The sequence below is a fragment of the Microchirus variegatus genome (assembly GCF_963457635.1).
Source record: "Microchirus variegatus genome assembly, chromosome: 7".
In the NCBI taxonomy this organism is placed as follows: Eukaryota; Metazoa; Chordata; class Actinopteri; order Pleuronectiformes; family Soleidae; genus Microchirus; species Microchirus variegatus.
Genome location: NC_139808.1, coordinates 510246 through 534824, shown reverse-complemented (window position 1 = coordinate 534824; position 24579 = coordinate 510246). Strand labels below are relative to the sequence as shown.

Genomic DNA, 24579 nt, shown 5'->3' with positions numbered 1-24579 from the left:
ACAATTCTACATCGTAATAACATACAAAGACAAACAAAGACACACAATTTAACTTTTATTTGAAGCTATGCACATCTCTTATTTCAGGTTTGTTTTCTGCATGATTGTCCAAAATTATTGCAAATATATTACATTTAACTTTATAACTATACAAATAAACATGAGCCTTTTTTTTTTTTTTCCTTCATAACGTTTTACTCATTTTTAATATTCGTTTGCATAAGAAGGGCCGTGTATTTTCCTGGAGGCTGGAATGATGATTAGCACATTAACGTAAAGCAAAAACAGAATCCACGGAAAACTACACACACACACACACACCTGCTACTTTGCATATTTACAGCAACCTTTACGCGTCACCTCCAAAAACAATGGTAACACGTTCCATAATTTCACATGCAAAGAAAGACGACAAACACATGGAGCTACAATATCACTGATATACACCTGGGATGCTATTTTATTTTTTTAAAACAAGCTCAGCTGAACTAGCTTCATGTTCTCGGGTGATAATATGGAAAATAGGAAAGAAACCTCTGTAACCACTGAAATATTACGTCGTTAATGTTACTTAACAACTTAACATGCCCTTTACTGTGTATTAAAACCCTACTCCGACACCAATGATCTTCAGGTAATGATCAAAACAGTGCAACGACCCCTAACCACTGATTTAGAGTTTTTGCCTTTCTGCTTCGTCCTTTTCATCGTTTCTCCATCTTTTCTACTTCATCTCATTTCAGCTTGTTGAGGAATTCGATCAAGGCCTGGTGAAACTCTCTGGGTTTATCCAAGTAGCAGGCGTGACCCACTTTCCCCAGCCTGAGCTCAGTGTGGTGTGGAAGTTGCATGAGGTTCTTGTGGGACTGGGCACCCAGATTAGTATCCAGTTCTCCATACACGATCAGAGTGGGAGTCTAAAGAGACAAAAAGCAAAATTAAATTTAAGACATTTTAAGACTTTTAAATACGGAAGCGTATTGCATTCACTTGAAAAAAAATAATTTAAAAACGGTTTTTCTCAGTAATTAATTTTCGTTTTGATTTTTTGAATAATTTTTTTCCTGTTTTTCTGTCTAATTTTTTTTTTCAGTTTTTCTGAGTAATTGTTTTCTCTGTTTTTCAGAGTAATTATCTTTCTGTTTTTCGTGCAAAATTTTTTTCCCCTGTTTTTCGGATTAAATTATTTTTTCTGTTTTTCGGAGTAATTTTTTTTTCTGTTTTTCGGATTAATTTTTTTTTCAGTTTTTCGGATACATTTTTTTTTCAGTTCTTCGGATTAATTTTTTTTTCTGTTTTTTGGATTAATTTTTTTTTCTGTTTTTCGGATTTTTTTTTTTTTCTGTTTTTCGGATAAAAATTTTTTTCTGTCTTTCGGATTAATTTTTTTTTCTGTTTTTCGGATTAATTTTTTTTCTGTTTTTCGGATTAATTTTTTTTTCTGTTTTTCGGATTAATTTTTTTTTCTGTTTTTCTGATTAATTTTTTTTTCTGTCTTTCGGATGATTTTTTTTTTCTGTTTTTCGGATTAATTTTTTTTCTGTTTTCGGATAATTTTTTTTTTCTGTTTTTCAGAGTAATTTTTTTTGTGTTTTTCGGATAATTTTTTTTTTCTGTTTTTCGGATTTTTTTTTTTTCTGTTTTTCGGATTATTTTTTTTTTCTGTTTTTCGGATGAATTTTTTTTTTCTGTTTTTCGGATTATTTTTTTTTTCTGTTTTTCTGTCTAATTTTTTTTTTCAGTTTTTCTGAGTAATTGTCTTTCTGTTTTTCGTGCAAAATTTTTTTCCCCTGTTTTTCGGATTAAATTATTTTTTCTGTTTTTCGGAGTAATTTTTTTTTCTGTTTTTCGGATTAATTTTTTTTTCAGTTTTTCGGATACATTTTTTTTTCAGTTCTTCGGATTAATTTTTTTTTCTGTTTTTTGGATTAATTTTTTTTTCTGTTTTTCGGATTTTTTTTTTTTTCTGTTTTTCGGATAAATTTTTTTTTCTGTCTTTCGGATTAATTTTTTTTTCTGTTTTTCGGATTAATTTTTTTTCTGTTTTTCGGATTAATTTTTTTTTCTGTTTTTCGGATTAATTTTTTTTTCTGTTTTTCGGATTAATTTTTTTTTCTGTCTTTCGGATGATTTTTTTTTTCTGTTTTTCGGATGATTTTTTTTTCTGTTTTTCGGATAATTTTTTTTTTCTGTTTTTCAGAGTAATTTTTTTTGTGTTTTTCGGATAATTTTTTTTTCTGTTTTTCGGATTTTTTTTTTTTCTGTTTTTCTGATTTTTTTTTTTTTCTGTTTTTCGGATGAATTTTTTTTTTCAGTTTTTCGGATGAATTTTTTTTTTTACTCCCCCCTTATTATTTACTTAATTATTCTATGTAAAATGGCTTTAAATAAAGTTTTATTGTCAGTTAATATAAAGGACTTAACCCTTAGAACACAGAGCATTTTGGCTGCTTTTAAACATACAGTATATACAGAGGCTATAAGAATGTACAATATAGTGTCTTATATCTTTTTTTTCAGCACAACCTTGGCATTTCTTTTTCATTTTCACCAACAATATAAACAAACCTGAGGAAAAAGTACTCAAAATGTTTGAAATCGGATTGAATTTGTGAAATTTTGGAAATACGTCACAGTTCAAAGTTCACTTGGCTCGTTTTTATGAACAAAAATAAAAGAAAAACACGTCTATTTTTGTGACTTCTGAATAATTATCGCTACTTTATATCACTGCTAAAAATGTTATATAAAATGAATCATAACTTTGACTCAACAACACATAAGAAGATGAAAAAATCCAGAATTCTGAATATATGTGACTTATAAACACACACCCCCAGGATGTCCATATAAGGAGTTGTGTATTATTTGCACGTCAAATTACCATGCGCGCACCTGTGGCACTAAGGATTAAATATTTAAATGCTGAATTGATTCACAGATTAACAGTAAATATCTGCCTAAATAAACATTTATAAGTGTTCCTACAAAACACAGAATGTAGAATTCTGCTGATTACTGACTTTTATGGGATAATAAACCCAAATTCTTTGAGGTTTAGACTTGGGTTTTGTCAGTTTGACAAAAATGAAAAAAGTAATGTCTTTTAGACTTGGACTTAACATTTTTTTGGTCATTTGTTTAACCACAAACAAGATTAGATGTTTATTTGATTTCACTGAACGGCTGAAAGGCCCATGCTGTGTTCAAGGCCTCTCACTTCTCTTATCTTCTACAGCCCCCTAGTGGTTTAATCCATTCATGCGTCACTTCACTCATATACAGTGTGAGCTAATGTTGTGAGTTCACGTTAACTCACCTGGATACTCTGGTACTGCTGCTGAGTGTAACTCCTGGTACCGACCGGTGCGATGGGAATGAAGCCATGCAGCTGCGCATTGTTCTTCATTAAATAAGGGAGGGAATATTGTCCACTCATGGAGGGGCTCAAGAGCACAGGCGCCCGGACGCCCAGAGCGTCCATGAACCTCGACAGCAGGTCCACTCGACTCTGGTCAGTATTTAGAGCCTCTGAGTTCGGGGATTGTCCATAGCCTTCAAGAAGATGAAGAATAGATGTCAAATAATTTTTAAAAAAAAGAAGGTTGTTGGTGTGATTTTGGACTTTGATTTGGAAGAATTCACACATGCATATTCACACCAGAGTGGAAATGTGCTGGGATTTTGCATAATATACTAAAATATGATGACGTGATGTGAACATGCTCAAATCCCTTAATTAAACACTGAACTCAAGATTTCATACTGTACAAATACATCTCAAAATTCAACAAAATCATCTGTAAATCTGAAACTATGAGAGCTCGTTTTTGTTTAGGGAGGATCGATATTGGACTTTTAACCAAATTTCGATATATCAATATATCGGGAGTGCTTGGGCCGACAACCGATACTGATACTGGAGCTGAAACAGTTACTGGAATAATCGATTCATTCATAATCGAGACAAATATATATATATATTTATATATTTTATATGTTATTCTTGTTTTGAATGTTTGAAAACTGAATTTGCGCATCCAAATTTGCGCCGTTTGAAGTCCTTTTCACCAAATTGAAAATGTTACCGTGTTTAAATGTTTATGTATCATATGATATGAAAACAGCTGATTCAAAACACAGTTTCATGCATGATTTACAGTATGTGCCCCAAGACTTCATTGGTACCTGGCAGGTCCATGGCCAGGGCCTGGTAACCGTTAGTTGCCAGCAGGGCCATCGTGCCGAGTTCTTCCCAGGCTTTGGACGTGTAGGCCTGGCTGTGAAGAAGCACCACTTGGAGCCTACATGAAACATTCATTTAATTTACACAAATCTTCTCAACAAGCACAGATGGTGCAGGTTATTAGCAGCATCTGTTTTAAAGCTCCCATAGAGTAGCACCATCGCACATTATACGTGAGTTATGGAAGTCTACTTACATACATTAACTTGTTTTTATGCTCAAAAACCTCAGAGTTGCTGCAAACGAGCCGAGAGAAATCTCTCCTCACTGAAGCTCTCCTCAGCCGCGCTGTTTCAGACTGAAATCTCACCCAGAAGACACAACTGTGTTGTGATTGGTCAGCCAACGAGAGCTTTCCAGACTGTCTTGTGATTGGACAAGTACCTGGAAGTGACGTAATTAGCATGTCAGCTCTCAGAAGCACAGCTCCCCCCTCTGGAATCGTGGATGCACTGCTACTCATTATCAAAACATTGTTTAAAAATGGCTTGGTCGCGACTCCCCGTCGCAGTCACTTTTACACCTTTGAGTCAGAAGACACTGTCGCTCGTGAAACACCTCCACAACGGACGTTCTTCTTCTTCTGTGGTTCAATGTACACAAACAGATGTGCCCGGACTAGTGCCCGGAGCAGGAGGATCTGCTGTTACAATAAAACCCAGCGTTCTCAGCAGTGGCTGAACTGTTTGTTTCCAAACTTTAGGGCTTTATAAACGAGGTAACGGCGCAGATTCACACCAAAAAACAGCGTTAATTGGAACGTCCGGTCTATGGGAGCTTTAATATGCACTTAAGTCAAAACATAACGTTCGACTTACCTCGGCACAGTCTGTCGTCCAGTGACGTCAATGGGTAAAGCCTCTCGGAAGAACAGCGGCGGGTCTCCAGGCAGCTGTCCGGTGCGGATGGACACGTTGGCGTTGGGAGGAGAGGTGGCCATCAGGCTCAACCTCTGAGCTTCAATAGACGGCTCCATGCTGCCCTGACGGATGGACGGCAGCAGCAGGTACAGCAGCAGCGTGGCCAACAGCACCATGGCCAGAACAACCAGACGATTACGCAGGAAATTCATTTTCTTTTACGACGATGATGATGATGATGATGGGGAAATCCTAGAGAAAGAGGCAGAGACTGAGAAGCCGTCGTAGATCACATTCACTCAGTCTTTGTTTTACGGAGTATAATAACAGCTCAATCACATCCAAGATAATGACAACACAGTCGTTCAACCAGTCTCTCGTGTTGATAGTGTTCACCGTCGTGGTTAATAACAAACAGGAACCAGGATATAAGCAGATGATGCCACATCATCCACCAGCAATTAGAGTTAGGAGTAAAACTTTATCATAACCAGAGCTGCAACTCACAATTATTTTCTCAATTAATTGAGTAATCGTATGTGAAATATTTGCAGGTAAACACTTGAGATAAATATCTGATTTTAGCTTCTTAAATGTAAATAAAGTGAAAAAGAAACTTTGGAACAAATAAACATTTTCAGGGTGTCTTCATTTTTAGATTCAGGAAATGTTAGTGTATGGATATTAACCATTTAATCCTAAAATAGTCTACCTTTTAAATGGATTATGAAGACAATTGGTCCATAAAATGTCAGAAAACTTTAAAAAACATTAAAATCTGGAAATTATGATGTTCTCAAATGTCGTGTTTTTTTTACCAAGAACCCAAAATGATTAACTTTTAATGATTTCTTTGTCATGTGGAGCAAAAAAACTAAGAAAATATTCACATTTAAGAAGCTAAAACAATCAGAAATCTTGTTTTAAATCATGTAAAAAGCTTCAAACTGATTAATCGATTATCAGAATAGCTTTGTAAAGGTATGGGAAATATTTGCAGGTAAACACGAGATAAATATCTGATATCTTATTTTAGCTTCTTAAATGTGAATAAAGAAAAAACTGGTTTATTCCAGTTACCCGATCATTGCCAGTAATCTTTTCTTTTTTTTTAGTGTGCATGTAAACGCACTCAGTGTATGGAGAGAGCACTGCAATCTGCTTATTCGGTCAAAAGCGTCTGACCTTTGCTAAGGGTCAAATCAAGTGTCTGCTCAGCAACTTAACCTTCTTTCCTCAAAACACAACATGATGACACACACACACACACAACTGGAGTCATGTAATGTCTAACTCAGGTCTAACTCAGATAAGACATGGACTTTGTGACACATAATGTGGTATTACAGAAGTTGCCAGGTGACACGTAAACAAAACACTGAGAAACGGAGGGATTTATGCTTAATCAGCACTGTGTTAACTAACTGGTTAACAATGGGTTTAACGGACAGTTCAAGCATTTAGAGCTGAAACGATTAATCGATGAATCGATTATTAAACGATTACTAAATTAATCGGCAACTATTTTGATAATTGATAATCGGTTTGAAGCTTTTTTCATGATTAAAACAAGATTTCTGATTGTTTCAGCTTCTTAAATGTGAATATTTTCTTTGTTCCACATAATTAAGAAATCATTAAAACTGAATCATTTTGGTTTGTGGACAAAACAAGACATTCGAGAACATCGTCATTTCCAGGTTTGACGAACACCGATCAACATTTCTGAACATTTTCTGACATTTTATGGACCAACCGATTCATCGAGAAAATAATCGATAGATTAATCGATTACAAAAATAATCGTTAGTTGCAGCTCTACAAGCATTACCTACTCCAGCTTTAAGATTCAACCATCGACCAACCAAGAAATCACAAACAGATGAACATTTAATCTTCCCACAGGAAAAATCAAAGCATGTGACATTTTCACAGGACGTTGGCTGAATGCAGTGCATTGTCATGGTGAGTGTGTCTCTCTCTTACCATAGTCAGGTCGTGGGTGGACAGTTTTCAGACGGAGATATTCTCTGAACAGACCCACAGAAGGATCCTCTCCTCCGGGAAAGCTGCTCTGTCCTCCTCCCAGAACCGGACCGTCTTTGTCAGGCAACATGGCTCTGATTTTCCACTCCTCTGAGGACACATGGAGCAAAAAACACGTTACAGTCAAGCATAGCATACAAGCGTCAGCGGGATAATACAGTTACAGAACAACATGTGACATTGTTTGACTCGTTTTTTAGCTTAGTTGTCTTTAAAATTGTTGTTTGGTTTAACACACACACACACACACACACACGCTGGAGGAACAGTGTTGTGCTAGAACACTCAGCTAGCTTGTTTATGTCACTCTTTAAAGAAAGAAAACCAGCGGAACAAGCTACAGCTAAGTCATCACGCGACCAAAATACGGATAAATAACCTTAAATGTGAACAATATTAAGCGAACAAAGCGCATTAATTCACTCCACATGAAGTTATTCCTCTCTTGTACTCACCGTTGTCAGTGGATCTGTTACCGTCAAGTTTACGCTAATGCTGCAGTGTGTGTCAGCGCTAACGGCGTTAGCCCTTCAAAATAAAGGTCTTAAGCGCAACATCATTTGGAATTGTTGATTGGATTATTCATCTAATATTTTATCCCTGGTGTATGTGTTTATATTTTATTCTAAAATTATTTATAACGAAAACGAAGATTGAAAAAACGTTTTCTTATTTAAAAAAAAAAAAAAGAAAAAGTGGAAATGAATGAGCGCTTTACAAAACGAACTACACTAATTGAAAATGTGCTAAGTTTTCATCTTTGCCCATTTTATTTCATACCTTTTGGGTTCATATGAAGTCTACTTATTTTTTCTCTGCCGTGCAATTTTTGAAAAGGTTGTATTTCAAATGACAAAACTGCTTTTCATCCACCTTTAAGTAACTGAAAAACAACTGTGGTAGAAGAATATTCAGTGTCATACATAGGACGTACCAGGCTTCTTATCATTTATTAATTTCAATATTATTCTAACCATTATCATTATTTATTATTGTACACTCGCATGTGAGCTTGACACACACCATGTCAATGTAACACAAGGAGCATTTCTTTCTTGCTGTTAAACCGGTTTCTTATTTTGCACATGCGTTTTTCAGAATTGCACAATTCTACATCGTAATAACATACAAAGACAAACAAAGACACACAATTTAACTTTTATTTGAAGCTATGCACATCTCTTATTTCAGGTTTGTTTTCTGCATGATTGTCCAAAATTATTGCAAATATATTACATTTAACTTTATAACTATACAAATAAACATGAGCCTTTTTTTTTTTTTTCCTTCATAACGTTTTACTCATTTTTAATATTCGTTTGCATAAGAAGGGCCGTGTATTTTCCTGGAGGCTGGAATGATGATTAGCACATTAACGTAAAGCAAAAACAGAATCCACGGAAAACTACACACACACACACACACCTGCTACTTTGCATATTTACAGCAACCTTTACGCGTCACCTCCAAAAACAATGGTAACACGTTCCATAATTTCACATGCAAAGAAAGACGACAAACACATGGAGCTACAATATCACTGATATACACCTGGGATGCTATTTTATTTTTTTAAAACAAGCTCAGCTGAACTAGCTTCATGTTCTCGGGTGATAATATGGAAAATAGGAAAGAAACCTCTGTAACCACTGAAATATTACGTCGTTAATGTTACTTAACAACTTAATATGCCCTTTACTGTGTATTAAAACCCTACTCCGACACCAATGATCTTCAGGTAATGATCAAAACAGTGCAACGACCCCTAACCACTGATTTAGAGTTTTTGCCTTTCTGCTTCGTCCTTTTCATCGTTTCTCCATCTTTTCTACTTCATCTCATTTCAGCTTGTTGAGGAATTCGATCAAGGCCTGGTGAAACTCTCTGGGTTTATCCAAGTAGCAGGCGTGACCCGCTTTCTCCAGCCTGAGCTCAGTGTGGTGTGGAAGTTGCATGAGGTTCTTGTGGGACTGGGCACCCAGATTAGTATCCAGGGCTCCATACACGATCAGAGTGGGAGTCTAAAGAGACAAAAAGCAAAATTAAATTTAAGACATTTTAAGACTTTTAAATACGGAAGCGTATTGCATTCACTTGAAAAAAAATAATTTAAAAACGGTTTTTCTCAGTAATTAATTTTCGTTTTGATTTTTTGAATAATTTTTTTCCTGTTTTTCTGTCTAATTTTTTTTTTCAGTTTTTCTGAGTAATTGTTTTCTCTGTTTTTCAGAGTAATTATTTTTCTGTTTTTCGTGCAAAATTTTTTTCCCCTGTTTTTCGGATTAAATTATTTTTTCTGTTTTTCGGAGTAATTTTTTTTTCTGTTTTTCGGATTAATTTTTTTTTCAGTTTTTCGGATACATTTTTTTTTCAGTTCTTCGGATTAATTTTTTTTTCTGTTTTTTGGATTAATTTTTTTTTCTGTTTTTCGGATTTTTTTTTTTTTCTGTTTTTCGGATAAATTTTTTTTTCTGTCTTTCGGATTATTTTTTTTTTCTGTTTTTCGGATTAATTTTTTTTCTGTTTTTCGGATTAATTTTTTTTTCTGTTTTTCGGATTAATTTTTTTTTCTGTTTTTCTGATTAATTTTTTTTTCTGTCTTTCGGATGATTTTTTTTTTCTGTTTTTCGGATGAATTTTTTTTCTGTTTTTCGGATAATTTTTTTTTTCTGTTTTTCAGAGTAATTTTTTTTGTGTTTTTCGGATAATTTTTTTTTTCTGTTTTTCGGATTTTTTTTTTTTCTGTTTTTCGGATTATTTTTTTTTTCTGTTTTTCGGATGAATTTTTTTTTTCTGTTTTTCGGATTATTTTTTTTTTCTGTTTTTCTGTCTAATTTTTTTTTTCAGTTTTTCTGAGTAATTGTCTTTCTGTTTTTCGTGCAAAATTTTTTTCCCCTGTTTTTCGGATTAAATTATTTTTTCTGTTTTTCGGAGTAATTTTTTTTTCTGTTTTTCGGATTAATTTTTTTTTCAGTTTTTCGGATACATTTTTTTTTCAGTTCTTCGGATTAATTTTTTTTTCTGTTTTTTGGATTAATTTTTTTTTCTGTTTTTCGGATTTTTTTTTTTTTCTGTTTTTCGGATAAATTTTTTTTTCTGTCTTTCGGATTAATTTTTTTTTCTGTTTTTCGGATTAATTTTTTTTCTGTTTTTCGGATTAATTTTTTTTTCTGTTTTTCGGATTAATTTTTTTTTCTGTTTTTCGGATTAATTTTTTTTTCTGTCTTTCGGATGATTTTTTTTTTCTGTTTTTCGGATGAATTTTTTTTCTGTTTTTCGGATAATTTTTTTTTCTGTTTTTCAGAGTAATTTTTTTTGTGTTTTTCGGATAATTTTTTTTTCTGTTTTTCGGATTTTTTTTTTTTCTGTTTTTCGGATTATTTTTTTTTTCTGTTTTTCGGATGATTTTTTTTTCTGTTTTTCGGATAATTTTTTTTTTCTGTTTTTCAGAGTAATTTTTTTTGTGTTTTTCGGATAATTTTTTTTTCTGTTTTTCGGATTTTTTTTTTTTCTGTTTTTCGGATTATTTTTTTTTTCTGTTTTTCGGATGAATTTTTTTTTTCAGTTTTTCGGATTAATTTTTTTTTTTACTCCCCCCTTATTATTTACTTAATTATTCTATGTAAAATGGCTTTAAATAAAGTTTTATTGTCAGTTAATATAAAGGACTTAACCCTTAGAACACAGAGCATTTTGGCTGCTTTTAAACATACAGTATATACAGAGGCTATAAGAATGTACAATATAGTGTCTTATATCTTTTTTTTCAGCACAACCTTGGCATTTCTTTTTCATTTTCACCAACAATATAAACAAACCTGAGGAAAAAGTACTCAAAATGTTTGAAATCGGATTGAATTTGTGAAATTTTGGAAATACGTCACAGTTCAAAGTTCACTTGGCTCGTTTTTATGAACAAAAATAAAAGAAAAACACGTCTATTTTTGTGACTTCTGAATAATTATCGCTACTTTATATCACTGCTAAAAATGTTATATAAAATGAATCATAACTTTGACTCAACAACACATAAGAAGATGAAAAAATCCAGAATTCTGAATATATGTGACTTATAAACACACACCCCCAGGATGTCCATATAAGGAGTTGTGTATTATTTGCACGTCAAATTACCATGCGCGCACCTGTGGCACTAAGGATTAAATATTTAAATGCTGAATTGATTCACAGATGTACAGTAAATATCTGCCTAAATAAACATTTATAAGTGTTCCTACAAAACACAGAATGTAGAATTCTGCTGATTACTGACTTTTATGGGATAATAAACCCAAATTCTTTGAGGTTTAGACTTGGGTTTTGTCAGTTTGACAAAAATGAAAAAAGTAATGTCTTTTAGACTTGGACTTAACATTTTTTTGGTCATTTGTTTAACCACAAACAAGATTAGATGTTTATTTGATTTCACTGAACGTTTGAAAGGCCCATGCTGTGTTCAAGGCCTCTCACTTCTCTTATCTTCTACAGCCCCCTAGTGGTTTAATCCATTCATGCGTCACTTCACTCATATACAGTGTGAGCTAATGTTGTGAGTTCACGTTAACTCACCTGGATGCTCTGGTACTGCTGCTGAGTGTAACTCCTGGTACCGCCCGGTGCGATGGGAATGAAGCCATGCAGCTGCGCATTGTTCTTCATTAAATAAGGGAGGGAATATTGTCCACTCATGGAGGGGCTCAAGAGCACAGGCGCCCGGACGCCCAGAGCGTCCATGAACCTCGACAGCAGGTCCACTCGACTCTGGTCAGTATTTAGAGCCTCTGAGTTCGGGGATTGTCCATAGCCTTCAAGAAGATGAAGAATAGATGTCAAATAATTTTTAAAAAAAAGAAGGTTGTTGGTGTGATTTTGGACTTTGATTTGGAAGAATTCACACATGCATATTCACACCAGAGTGGAAATGTGCTGGGATTTTGCATAATATACTAAAATATGATGACGTGATGTGAACATGCTCAAATCCCTGAATTAAACACTGAACTCAAGATTTCATACTGTACAAATACATCTCAAAATTCAACAAAATCATCTGTAAATCTGAAACTATGAGAGCTCGTTTTTGTTTAGGGAGGATCGATATTGGACTTTTAACCAAATTTCGATATATCAATATATCGGGAGTGCTTGGGCCGACAACCGATACTGATACTGGAGCTGAAACAGTTACTGGAATAATCGATTCATTCATAATCGAGACAAATATATATATATATTTATATATTTTATATGTTATTCTTGTTTTGAATGTTTGAAAACTGAATTTGCGCATCCAAATTTGTGCCGTTTGAAGTCCTTTTCACCAAATTGAAAATGTTACCGTGTTTAAATGTTTATGTATCATATGATATGAAAACAGCTGATTCAAAACACAGTTTCATGCATGATTTACAGTATGTGCCCCAAGACTTCATTGGTACCTGGCAGGTCCATGGCCAGGGCCTGGTAACCGTTAGTTGCCAGCAGGGCCATCGTGCCGAGTTCTTCCCAGGTTTTGGACGTGTAGGCCTGGCCGTGAAGAAGCACCACTTGGAGCCTACATGAAACATTCATTTAATTTACACAAATCTTCTCAACAAGCACAGATGGTGCAGGTTATTAGCAGCATCTGTTTTAAAGCTCCCATAGAGTAGCACCATCGCACATTATACGTGAGTTATGGAAGTCTACTTACATACATTAACTTGTTTTTATGCTCAAAAACCTCAGAGTTGCTGCAAACGAGCCGAGAGAAATCTCTCCTCACTGAAGCTCTCCTCAGCCGCGCTGTTTCAGACTGAAATCTCACCCAGAAGACACAACTGTGTTGTGATTGGTCAGCCAACGAGAGCTTTCCAGACTGTCTTGTGATTGGACAAGTACCTGGAAGTGACGTAATTAGCATGTCAGCTCTCAGAAGCACAGCTCCCCCCTCTGGAATCGTGGATGCACTGCTACTCATTATCAAAACATTGTTTAAAAATGGCTTGGTCGCGACTCCCCGTCGCAGTCACTTTTACACCTTTGAGTCAGAAGACACTGTCGCTCGTGAAACACCTCCACAACGGACGTTCTTCTTCTTCTGTGGTTCAATGTACACAAACAGATGTGCCCGGACTAGTGCCCGGAGCAGGAGGATCTGCTGTTACAATAAAACCCAGCGTTCTCAGCAGTGGCTGAACTGTTTGTTTCCAAACTTTAGGGCTTTATAAACGAGGTAACGGCGCAGATTCACACCAAAAAACAGCGTTAATTGGAACGTCCGGTCTATGGGAGCTTTAATATGCACTTAAGTCAAAACATAACGTTCGACTAACCTCGGCACAGTCTGTCGTCCAGTGACGTCAATGGGTAAAGCCTCTCGGAAGAACAGCGGCGGGTCTCCAGGCAGCTGTCCGGTGCGGATGGACACGTTGGCGTTGGGAGGAGAGGTGGCCATCAGGCTCAACCTCTGAGCTTCAATAGACGGCTCCATGCTGCCCTGACGGATGGACGGCAGCAGCAGGTACAGCAGCAGCGTGGCCAACAGCACCATGGCCAGAACAACCAGACGATTACGCAGGAAATTCATTTTCTTTTACGACGATGATGATGATGATGATGGGGAAATCCTAGAGAAAGAGGCAGAGACTGAGAAGCCGTCGTAGATCACATTCACTCAGTCTTTGTTTTACGGAGTATAATAACAGCTCAATCACATCCAAGATAATGACAACACAGTCGTTCAACCAGTCTCTCGTGTTGATAGTGTTCACCGTCGTGGTTAATAACAAACAGGAACCAGGATATAAGCAGATGATGCCACATCATCCACCAGCAATTAGAGTTAGGAGTAAAACTTTATCATAACCAGAGCTGCAACTCACAATTATTTTCTCAATTAATTGAGTAATCGTATGTGAAATATTTGCAGGTAAACACTTGAGATAAATATCTGATTTTAGCTTCTTAAATGTAAATAAAGTGAAAAAGAAACTTTGGAACAAATAAACATTTTCAGGGTGTCTTCATTTTTAGATTCAGGAAATGTTAGTGTATGGATATTAACCATTTAATCCTAAAATAGTCTACCTTTTAAATGGATTATGAAGACAATTGGTCCATAAAATGTCAGAAAACTTTAAAAAACATTAAAATCTGGAAATTATGATGTTCTCAAATGTCGTGTTTTTTTTACCAAGAACCCAAAATGATTAACTTTTAATGATTTCTTTGTCATGTGGAGCAAAAAAACTAAGAAAATATTCACATTTAAGAAGCTAAAACAATCAGAAATCTTGTTTTAAATCATGTAAAAAGCTTCAAACTGATGAATCGATTATCAGAATAGCTTTGTAAAGGTATGGGAAATATTTGCAGGTAAACACGAGATAAATATCTGATATCTTATTTTAGCTTCTTAAATGTGAATAAAGAAAAAACTGGTTTATTCCAGTTACCCGATCATTGCCAGTAATCTTTTCTTTTTTTTTAGTGTGCATGTAAACGCACTCAGTGTATGGAGAGAGCACTGCAATCTGCTTATTCGGTCAAAAGCGTCTGACCTTTGCTAAGGGTCAAATCAAGTGTCTGCTCAGCAACTTAACCTTCTTTCCTCAAAACACAACATGATGACACACACACACACACAACTGGAGTCATGTAATGTCTAACTCAGGTCTAACTCAGATAAGACATGGACTTTGTGACACATAATGTGGTATTACAGAAGTTGCCAGGTGACACGTAAACAAAACACTGAGAAACGGAGGGATTTATGCTTAATCAGCACTGTGTTAACTAACTGGTTAACAATGGGTTTAACGGACAGTTCAAGCATTTAGAGCTGAAACGATTAATCGATGAATCGATTATTAATCGATTACTAAATTAATCGGCAACTATTTTGATAATCGATAATCGGTTTGAAGCTTTTTTCATGATTAAAACAAGATTTCTGATCGTTTTAGCTTCTTAAATATATTAATATTTTCTTCGTTTCTTTGTTCCACATAATTAAGAAATCATTTAAACTGAATCATTTTGGTTTGTGAACAAAACAAGACATTCGAGAACATCGTCATTTCCAGGTTTGACGAACACCGATCAACATTTTTGAACATTTTCTGACATTTTATGGACCAACCGATTCATCGAGAAAATAATCGACAGATTAATCGATTACAAAAATAATCGTTAGTTGCAGCTCTACAAGCATTACCTACTCCAGCTTTAAGATTCAACCATCGACCAACCAAGAAATCACAAACAGATGAACATTTAATCTTCCCACAGGAAAAATCAAAGCATGTGACATTTTCACAGGACGTTGGCTGAATGCAGTGCATTGTCATGGGGAGTGTGTCTCTCTCTTACCATAGTCAGGTCGTGGGTGGACAGTTTTCAGACGGAGATATTCTCTGAACAGACCCACAGAAGGATCCTCTCCTCCGGGAGAGCTGCTCTGTCCTCCTCCCAGAACCGGACCATCTTTGTCAGGCAACATGGCTCTGATTTTCCACTCCTCTGAGGACACATGGAGCAAAAAACACGTTACAGTCAAGCATAGCATACAAGCGTGAAGCGGGATAATACAGTTACAGAACAACATGTGACATTGTTTGACTCGTTTTTTAGCTTAGTTGTCTTTAAAATTGTTGTTTGGTTTAACACACACACACACACACACACACACACACACACACACACACACACACACACACACACACACACGCTGGAGGAACAGTGTTGTGCTAGAACACTCAGCTAGCTTGTTTATGTCACTCTTTAAAGAAAGAAAACCAGCGGAACAAGCTACAGCTAAGTCATCACGCGACCAAAATACGGATAAATAACCTTAAATGTGAACAATATTCAGCGAACAAAGCGCATTAATTCACTCCACATGAAGTTATTCCTCTCTTGTACTCACCGTTGTCAGTGGATCTGTTACCGTCAAGTTTACGCTAATGCTGCAGTGTGTGTCAGCGCTAACGGCGTTAGCCCTTCAAAATAAAGGTCTTAAGCGCAACATCATTTGGAATTGTTGATTGGATTATTCATCTAATATTTTATCCCTGGTGTATGTGTTTATATTTTATTCTAAAATTATTTATAACGAAAACGAAGATTGAAAAAACGTTTTCTTATTTAAAAAAAAAAAAAAGAAAAAGTGGAAATGAATGAGCGCTTTACAAAACGAACTACACTAATTGAAAATGTGCTAAGTTTTCATCTTTGCCCATTTTATTTCATACCTTTTGGGTTCATATGAAGTCTACTTATTTTTTCTCTGCCGTGCAATTTTTGAAAAGGTTGTATTTCAAATGACAAAACTGCTTTTCATCCACCTTTAAGTAACTGAAAAAGAACTGTGGTAGAAGAATATTCAGTGTCATACATAGGACGTACCAGGCTTCTTATCATTTATTCATTTCAATATTATTCTAACCATTATCATTATTTATTATTGTACACTCGCATGTGAGCTTGACACACACCATGTCAATGTAACACAAGGAGCATTTCTTTCTTGCTGTTAAACCGGTTTCTTATTTTGCACATGCGTTTTTCAGAAATGCACAATTCTACATCGTAATAACATACAAAGACAAACAAAGACACACAATTTAACTTTTATTTGAAGCTATGCACATCTCTTATTTCAGGTTTGTTTTCTGCATGATTGTCCAAAATTATTGCAAATATATTACATTTAACTTTATAACTATACAAATAAACATGAGCCTTTTTTTTTTTTTTCCTTCATAACGTTTTACTCATTTTTAATATTCGTTTGCATAAGAAGGGCCGTGTATTTTCCTGGAGGCTGGAATGATGATTAGCACATTAACGTAAAGCAAAAACAGAATCCACGGAAAACTACACACACACACACACACCTGCTACTTTGCATATTTACAGCAACCTTTACGCGTCACCTCCAAAAACAATGGTAACACGTTCCATAATTTCACATGCAAAGAAAGACGACAAACACATGGAGCTACAATATCACTGATATACACCTGGGATGCTATTTTATTTTTTTAAAACAAGCTCAGCTGAACTAGCTTCATGTTCTCGGGTGATAATATGGAAAATAGGAAAGAAACCTCTGTAACCACTGAAATATTACGTCGTTAATGTTACTTAACAACTTAATATGCCCTTTACTGTGTATTAAAACCCTACTCCGACACCAATGATCTTCAGGTAATGATCAAAACAGTGCAACGACCCCTAACCACTGATTTAGAGTTTTTGCCTTTCTGCTTCGTCCTTTTCATCGTTTCTCCATCTTTTCTACTTCATCTCATTTCAGCTTGTTGAGGAATTCGATCAAGGCCTGGTGAAACTCTCTGGGTTTATCCAAGTAGCAGGCGTGACCCGCTTTCTCCAGCCTGAGCTCAGTGTGGTGTGGAAGTTGCATGAGGTTCTTGTGGGACTGGGCACCCAGATTAGTATCCAGTTCTCCATACACGATCAGAGTGGGAGTCTAAAGAGACAAAAAGCAAAATTAAATTTAAGACATTTTAAGACTTTTAAATACGGAAGCGTATTGCATTCACTTGAAAAAAAATAATTTAAAAACGGTTTTTCTCAGTAATTAATTTTCGTTTTGATTTTTTGAATAATTTTTTTCCTGTTTTTCTGTCTAATTTTTTTTTTCAGTTTTTCTGAGTAATTGTTTTCTCTGTTTTTCAGAGTAATTATTTTTCTGTTTTTCGTGCAAAATTTTTTTCCCCTGTTTTTCGGATTAAATTATTTTTTCTGTTTTTCGGAGTAATTTTTTTTTCTGTTTTTCGGATTAATTTTTTTTTCTGTTTTTCGGATACATTTTTTTTTCAGTTCTTCGGATTAATTTTTTTTTCTGTTTTTTGGATTAATTTTTTTTTCTGTTTTTCGGATTTTTTTTTTTTTCTGTTTTTCGGATTAATTTTTTTTTCTGTCTTTCGGATTATTTTTTTTTTCTGTTTTTCGGATTAATTTTTTTTCTGTTTTTCGGATTAATTTTTTTTTCTGTTTTTCGGATTAATTTTTTTTTCTGTTTTTCTGATTAATTTTTTTTTCTGTCTTTCGGATGATTTTTTTTTTCTGTTTTTCGGATGAATTTTTTTTCTGTTTTTCGGATAATTTTTTTTTTCTGTTTTTCAGAGTAATTTTTTTTGTGTTTTTCGGATAATTTTTTTTTTCTGTTTTTCGGATTTTTTTTTTTTCTGTTTTTCGGATTATTTTTTTTTTCTGTTTTTCGGATGAATTTTTTTTTTCTGTTTTTCGGATTATTTTTTTTTTCTGTTTTTCTGTCTAATTTTTTTTTTCAGTTTTTCTGAGTAATTGTCTTTCTGTTTTTCGTGCAAAATTTTTTTCCCCTGTTTTTCGGATTAAATTATTTTTTCTGTTTTTCGGAGTAATTTTTTTTTCTGTTTTTCGGATTAATTTTTTTTTCAGTTTTTCGGATACATTTTTTTTTCAGTTCTTCGGATTAATTTTTTTTTCTGTTTTTTGGATTAATTTTTTTTTCTGTTTTTCGGATTTTTTTTTTTTCTGTTTTTCGGATAAATTTTTTTTTCTGTCTTTCGGATTAATTTTTTTTTCTGTTTTTCGGATTAATTTTTTTTCTGTTTTTCGGATTAATTTTTTTTTCTGTTTTTCGGATTAATTTTTTTTTCTGTTTTTCGGATTAATTTTTTTTTCTGTCTTTCGGATGATTTTTTTTTTCTGTTTTTCGGATGAATTTTTTTTCTGTTTTTCGGATAATTTTTTTTTCTGTTTTTCAGAGTAATTTTTTTTGTGTTTTTCGGATTATTTTTTTTTTCTGTTTTTCGGATGAATTTTTTTTTTCAGTTTTTCGGATTAATTTTTTTTTTTACTCCCCCCTTATTATTTACTTAATTATTCTATGTAAAATGGCTTTAAATAAAGTTTTATTGTCAGTTAATATAAAGGACCTAACCCTTAGAACACAGAGCATTTTGGCTGCTTTTAAACATACAGTATATACAGAGGCTATAAGAATGTACAATATAGTGTCTTATATCTTTTTTTTCAGCACAACCTTGGCATTTCTTTTTCATTTTCACCAACAATATAAACAAACCTGAGGAAAAAGTACTCAAAATGTTTGAAATCGGATTGAATTTGTGAAATTTTGGAAATACGTCACAGTTCAAAGTTCACTTGGCTCGTTTTTATGAACAAAAATAAAAGAAAAACACGTCTATTTTTGTGACTTCTGAATAATTATCGCTACTTTATATCACTGCTAAAAATGTTATATAAAATGAATCATAACTTTGACTCAACAACACATAAGAAGATGAAAAAATCCAGAATTCTGAATATATGTGACTTATAAACACACACCCCCAGGATGTCCATATAAGGAGTTGTGTATTATTTGCACGTCAAATTACCATGCGCGCACCTGTGGCACTAAGGATTAAATATTTAAATGCTGAATTGATTCACAGATGTACAGTAAATATCTGCCTAAATAAACATTTATAAGTGTTCCTACAAAACACAGAATGTAGAATTCTGCTGATTACTGACTTTTATGGGATAATAAACCCAAATTCTTTGAGGTTTAGACTTGGGTTTTGTCAGTTTGACAAAAATGAAAAAAGTAATGTCTTTTAGACTTGGACTTAACATTTTTTTGGTCATTTGTTTAACCACAAACAAGATTAGATGTTTATTTGATTTCACTGAACGGCTGAAAGGCCCATGCTGTGTTCAAGGCCTCTCACTTCTCTTATCTTCTACAGCCCCCTAGTGGTTTAATCCATTCATGCGTCACTTCACTCATATACAGTGTGAGCTAATGTTGTGAGTTCACGTTAACTCACCTGGATGCTCTGGTACTGCTGCTGAGTGTAACTCCTGGTACCGCCCGGTGCGATGGGAATGAAGCCATGCAGCTGCGCATTGTTCTTCATTAAATAAGGGAGGGAATATTGTCCACTCATGGAGGGGCTCAAGAGCACAGGCGCCCGGACGCCCAGAGCGTCCATGAACCTCGACAGCAGGTCCACTCGACTCTGGTCAGTATTTAGAGCCTCTGAGTTCGGGGATTGTCCATAGCCTTCAAGAAGATGAAGAATAGATGTCAAATAATTTTTAAAAAAAAGAAGGTTGTTGGTGTGATTTTGGACTTTGATTTGGAAGAATTCACACATGCATATTCACACCAGAGTGGAAATGTGCTGGGATTTTGCATAATATACTAAAATATGATGACGTGATGTGAACATGCTCAAATCCCTTAATTAAACACTGAACTCAAGATTTCATACTGTACAAATACATCTCAAAATTCAACAAAATCATCTGTAAATCTGAAACTATGAGAGCTCGTTTTTGTTTAGGGAGGATCGATATTGGACTTTTAACCAAATTTCGATATATCAATATATCGGGAGTGCTTGGGCCGACAACCGATACTGATACTGGAGCTGAAACAGTTACTGGAATAATCGATTCATTCATAATCGAGACAAATATATATATATATTTATATATTTTATATGTTATTCTTGTTTTGAATGTTTGAAAACTGAATTTGCGCATCCAAATTTGTGCCGTTTGAAGTCCTTTTCACCAAATTGAAAATGTTACCGTGTTTAAATGTTTATGTATCATATGATATGAAAACAGCTGATTCAAAACACAGTTTCATGCATGATTTACAGTATGTGCCCCAAGACTTCATTGGTACCTGGCAGGTCCATGGCCAGGGCCTGGTAACCGTTAGTTGCCAGCAGGGCCATCGTGCCGAGTTCTTCCCAGGTTTTGGACGTGTAGGCCTGGCCGTGAAGAAGCACCACTTGGAGCCTACATGAAACATTCATTTAATTTACACAAATCTTCTCAACAAGCACAGATGGTGCAGGTTATTAGCAGCATCTGTTTTAAAGCTCCCATAGAGTAGCACCATCGCACATTATACGTGAGTTATGGAGGTCTACTTACATACATTACTTGTTTTTATGCTCAAAAACCTCAGAGTTGCTGCAAACGAGCCGAGAGAAATCTCTCCTCACTGAAGCTCTCATCAGCCGCGCTGTTTCAGACTGAAATCTCACCCAGAAGACAGAACTGTGTTGTGATTGGTCAGCCAACGAGAGCTTTCCAGACTGTCTTGTGATTGGACAAGTACCTGGAAGTGACGTAATTAGCATGTCAGCTCTCAGAAGCACAGCTCCCCCCTCTGGAATCGTGGATGCACTGCTACTCATTATCAAAACTTTGTTTAAAAATGGCTTGGTCGCGACTCCCCGTCGCAGTCACTTTTACACCTTTGAGTCAGAAGACACTGTCGCTCGTGAAACACCTCCACAACGGACGTTCTTCTTCTTCTGTGGTTCAATGTACACAAACAGATGTGCCCGGACTAGTGCCCGGAGCAGGAGGATCTGCTGTTACAATAAAACCCAGCGTTCTCAGCAGTGGCTGAACTTTTTGTTTCCAAACTTTAGGGCTTCATAAACGAGGTAACGGCGCAGATTCACACCAAAAAACAGCGTTAATTGGAACGTCCGGTCTATGGGAGCTTTAATATGCACTTAAGTCAAAACATAACGTTCGACTAACCTCGGCACAGTCTGTCGTCCAGTGACGTCAATGGGTAGAGCCTCTCGGAAGAACAGCGGCGGGTCTCCAGGCAGCTGTCCGGTGCGGACGGACACGTTGGCGTTGGGTAGAGGAGGAGAGGTGGCCATCAGGCTCAACCTCTGAGCTTCAATAGACGGCTCCATGCTGCCCTGACGGATGGACGGCAGCAGCAGGTACAGCAGCAGCGTGGCCAACAGCACCATGGCCAGAACAACCAGACGATTACGCAGGAAATTCATTTTCTTTTACGACGATGATGATGATGATGATGGGGAAATCCTAGAGAAAGAGGCAGAGACTGAGAAGCCGTCGTAGATCACATTCACTCAGTCTTTGTTTTACGGAGTATAATAACAGCTCAATCACATCCAAGATAATGACAACACAGTCGTTCAACCAGTCTCTCGTGTTGATAGTGTTCACCGTCGTGGTTAATAACAAACAGGAACCAGGATATAAGCAGATGATGCCACATCATCCACCAGCAATTAGAGTTAGGAGTAAAACTTTATCATAACCAGAGCTGCAACTCACAATTATTTTCTCAATTAATTGAGTAATCGTATGTGAAATATTTGCAGGTAAACACTTGAGATAAATATCTGATTTTAGCTTCTTAAATGTAAATAAAGTGAAAAAGAAACTTTGGAACAAATAAACATTTTCAGGGTGTCTTCATTTTTAGATTCAGGAAATGTTAGTGTATGGATATTAACCATTTAATCCTAAAATAGTCTACCTTTTAAATGGATTATGAAGACAATTGGTCCATAAAATGTCAGAAAACTTTAAAAAACATTAAAATCTGGAAATTATGATGTTCTCAAATGTCGTGTTTTTTTTACCAAGAACCCAAAATGATTAACTTTTAATGATTTCTTTGTCATGTGGAGCAAAAAAACTAAGAAAATATTCACATTTAAGAAGCTAAAACAATCAGAAATCTTGTTTTAAATCATGTAAAAAGCTTCAAACTGATTAATCGATTATCAGAATAGCTTTGTAAAGGTATGGGAAATATTTGCAGGTAAACACGAGATAAATATCTGATATCTTATTTTAGCTTCTTAAATGTGAATAAAGAAAAAACTGGTTTATTCCAGTTACCCGATCATTGCCAGTAATCTTTTCTTTTTTTTTAGTGTGCATGTAAACGCACTCAGTGTATGGAGAGAGCACTGCAATCTGCTTATTCGGTCAAAAGCGTCTGACCTTTGCTAAGGGTCAAATCAAGTGTCTGCTCAGCAACTTAACCTTCTTTCCTCAAAACACAACATGATGACACACACACACACACAACTGGAGTCATGTAATGTCTAACTCAGGTCTAACTCAGATAAGACATGGACTTTGTGACACATAATGTGGTATTACAGAAGTTGCCAGGTGACACGTAAACAAAACACTGAGAAACGGAGGGATTTATGCTTAATCAGCACTGTGTTAACTAACTGGTTAACAATGGGTTTAACGGACAGTTCAAGCATTTAGAGCTGAAACGATTAATCGATGAATCGATTATTAATCGATTACTAAATTAATCGGCAACTATTTTGATAATCGATAATCGGTTTGAAGCTTTTTTCATGATTAAAACAAGATTTCTGATCGTTTTAGCTTCTTAAATATATTAATATTTTCTTCGTTTCTTTGTTCCACATAATTAAGAAATCATTTAAACTGAATCATTTTGGTTTGTGGACAAAACATGACATTCGAGAACATCGTCATTTCCAGGTTTGACGAACACCGATCAACATTTCTGAACATTTTCTGACATTTTATGGACCAACCGATTCATCGAGAAAATAATCGATAGATTAATCGATTACAAAAATAATCGTTAGTTGCAGCTCTACAAGCATTACCTACTCCAGCTTTAAGATTCAACCATCGACCAACCAAGAAATCACAAACAGATGAACATTTAATCTTCCCACAGGAAAAATCAAAGCATGTGACATTTTCACAGGACGTTGGCTGAATGCAGTGCATTGTCATGGGGAGTGTGTCTCTCTCTTACCATAGTCAGGTCGTGGGTGGACAGTTTTCAGACGGAGATATTCTCTGAACAGACCCACAGAAGGATCCTCTCCTCCGGGAGAGCTGCTCTGTCCTCCTCCCAGAACCGGACCATCTTTGTCAGGCAACATGGCTCTGATTTTCCACTCCTCTGAGGACACATGGAGCAAAAAACACGTTACAGTCAAGCATAGCATACAAGCGTCAGCGGGATAATACAGTTACAGAACAACATGTGACATTGTTTGACTCGTTTTTTAGCTTAGTTGTCTTTAAAATTGTTGTTTGGTTTAACACACACACACACACACACACACACACACACACACACACACACACACACACACACACACACACACACACACACACACACACACACACGCTGGAGGAACAGTGTTGTGCTAGAACACTCAGCTAGCTTGTTTATGTCACTCTTTAAAGAAAGAAAACCAGCGGAACAAGCTACAGCTAAGTCATCACGCGACCAAAATACGGATAAATAACCTTAAATGTGAACAATATTCAGCGAACAAAGCGCATTAATTCACTCCACATGAAGTTATTCCTCTCTTGTACTCACCGTTGTCAGTGGATCTGTTACCGTCAAGTTTACGCTAATGCTGCAGTGTGTGTCAGCGCTAACGGCGTTAGCCCTTCAAAATAAAGGTCTTAAGCGCAACATCATTTGGAATTGTTGATTGGATTATTCATCTAATATTTTATCCCTGGTGTATGTGTTTATATTTTATTCTAAAATTATTTATAACGAAAACGAAGATTGAAAAAACGTTTTCTTATTTAAAAAAAAAAAAA

General features: G+C 35.4%; 3 protein-coding genes across 3 annotated transcripts; all 3 read right to left on the bottom strand.

Annotated features, from left to right (window-relative positions):
• Window positions 1-42: 42 nt before the first annotated feature.
• LOC310929548 (protein ABHD14A-like) lies at window positions 43-7193 on the bottom strand. Its single transcript, XM_083892338.1, has 5 exons — window positions 7093-7193; window positions 5065-5358; window positions 4189-4304; window positions 3320-3555; window positions 43-917 (listed from the first exon to the last, which is right to left on the bottom strand). The coding sequence occupies exons 2-5, from the start codon at window positions 5316-5318 to the stop codon at window positions 735-737; spliced, it is 789 nt and encodes a 262-aa protein (XP_083748464.1). The 5' UTR covers window positions 5319-5358; window positions 7093-7193; the 3' UTR covers window positions 43-734.
• Window positions 7194-8298: 1105 nt separating this feature from the next.
• On the bottom strand, window positions 8299-16094 carry LOC310929547 (protein ABHD14A-like). Its single transcript, XM_083892337.1, has 6 exons — window positions 16061-16094; window positions 15505-15654; window positions 13467-13760; window positions 12591-12706; window positions 11722-11957; window positions 8299-9173 (listed from the first exon to the last, which is right to left on the bottom strand). Exons 3-6 carry the CDS (start codon window positions 13718-13720, stop codon window positions 8991-8993), a joined length of 789 nt encoding a protein of 262 aa, XP_083748463.1. The 5' UTR covers window positions 13721-13760; window positions 15505-15654; window positions 16061-16094; the 3' UTR covers window positions 8299-8990.
• A 657-nt stretch (window positions 16095-16751) lies between these two features.
• LOC310929475 (protein ABHD14A-like) lies at window positions 16752-24380 on the bottom strand. The gene is made up of 6 exons (XM_083892246.1): window positions 24347-24380; window positions 23768-23917; window positions 21724-22023; window positions 20849-20964; window positions 19980-20215; window positions 16752-17626 (listed from the first exon to the last, which is right to left on the bottom strand). The coding sequence occupies exons 3-6, from the start codon at window positions 21981-21983 to the stop codon at window positions 17444-17446; spliced, it is 795 nt and encodes a 264-aa protein (XP_083748372.1). The 5' UTR covers window positions 21984-22023; window positions 23768-23917; window positions 24347-24380; the 3' UTR covers window positions 16752-17443.
• Between the last annotated feature and the right edge of the window lie 199 nt (window positions 24381-24579).

What these genes read in the sequence shown, in the direction of transcription:
- LOC310929548 (XM_083892338.1), bottom strand. Translation starts at nt 5,318, where the DNA reads ATGAATTTCCTGCGTAATCGTCTGGTTGTTCTGGCCATGGTGCTGTTG. An exon ending in GGACGACAGACTGTGCCGAG is followed by an intron (nt 4,305 to 5,064) that starts GTAAGTCGAACG and finishes TGTTTCATGTAG; the next exon opens with GCTCCAAGTGGTGCTTCTTC. An exon ending in CCTGGCCATGGACCTGCCAG is followed by an intron (nt 3,556 to 4,188) that starts GTACCAATGAAG and finishes ATCTTCTTGAAG; the next exon opens with GCTATGGACAATCCCCGAAC.
- LOC310929547 (XM_083892337.1), bottom strand. Translation starts at nt 13,720, where the DNA reads ATGAATTTCCTGCGTAATCGTCTGGTTGTTCTGGCCATGGTGCTGTTG. An exon ending in GGACGACAGACTGTGCCGAG is followed by an intron (nt 12,707 to 13,466) that starts GTTAGTCGAACG and finishes TGTTTCATGTAG; the next exon opens with GCTCCAAGTGGTGCTTCTTC. An exon ending in AGCAGTACCAGAGCATCCAG is followed by an intron (nt 9,174 to 11,721) that starts GTGAGTTAACGT and finishes TTGTCTCTTTAG; the next exon opens with ACTCCCACTCTGATCGTGTA.
- LOC310929475 (XM_083892246.1), bottom strand. Translation starts at nt 21,983, where the DNA reads ATGAATTTCCTGCGTAATCGTCTGGTTGTTCTGGCCATGGTGCTGTTG. An exon ending in CCTGGCCATGGACCTGCCAG is followed by an intron (nt 20,216 to 20,848) that starts GTACCAATGAAG and finishes ATCTTCTTGAAG; the next exon opens with GCTATGGACAATCCCCGAAC. An exon ending in AGCAGTACCAGAGCATCCAG is followed by an intron (nt 17,627 to 19,979) that starts GTGAGTTAACGT and finishes TTGTCTCTTTAG; the next exon opens with ACTCCCACTCTGATCGTGTA.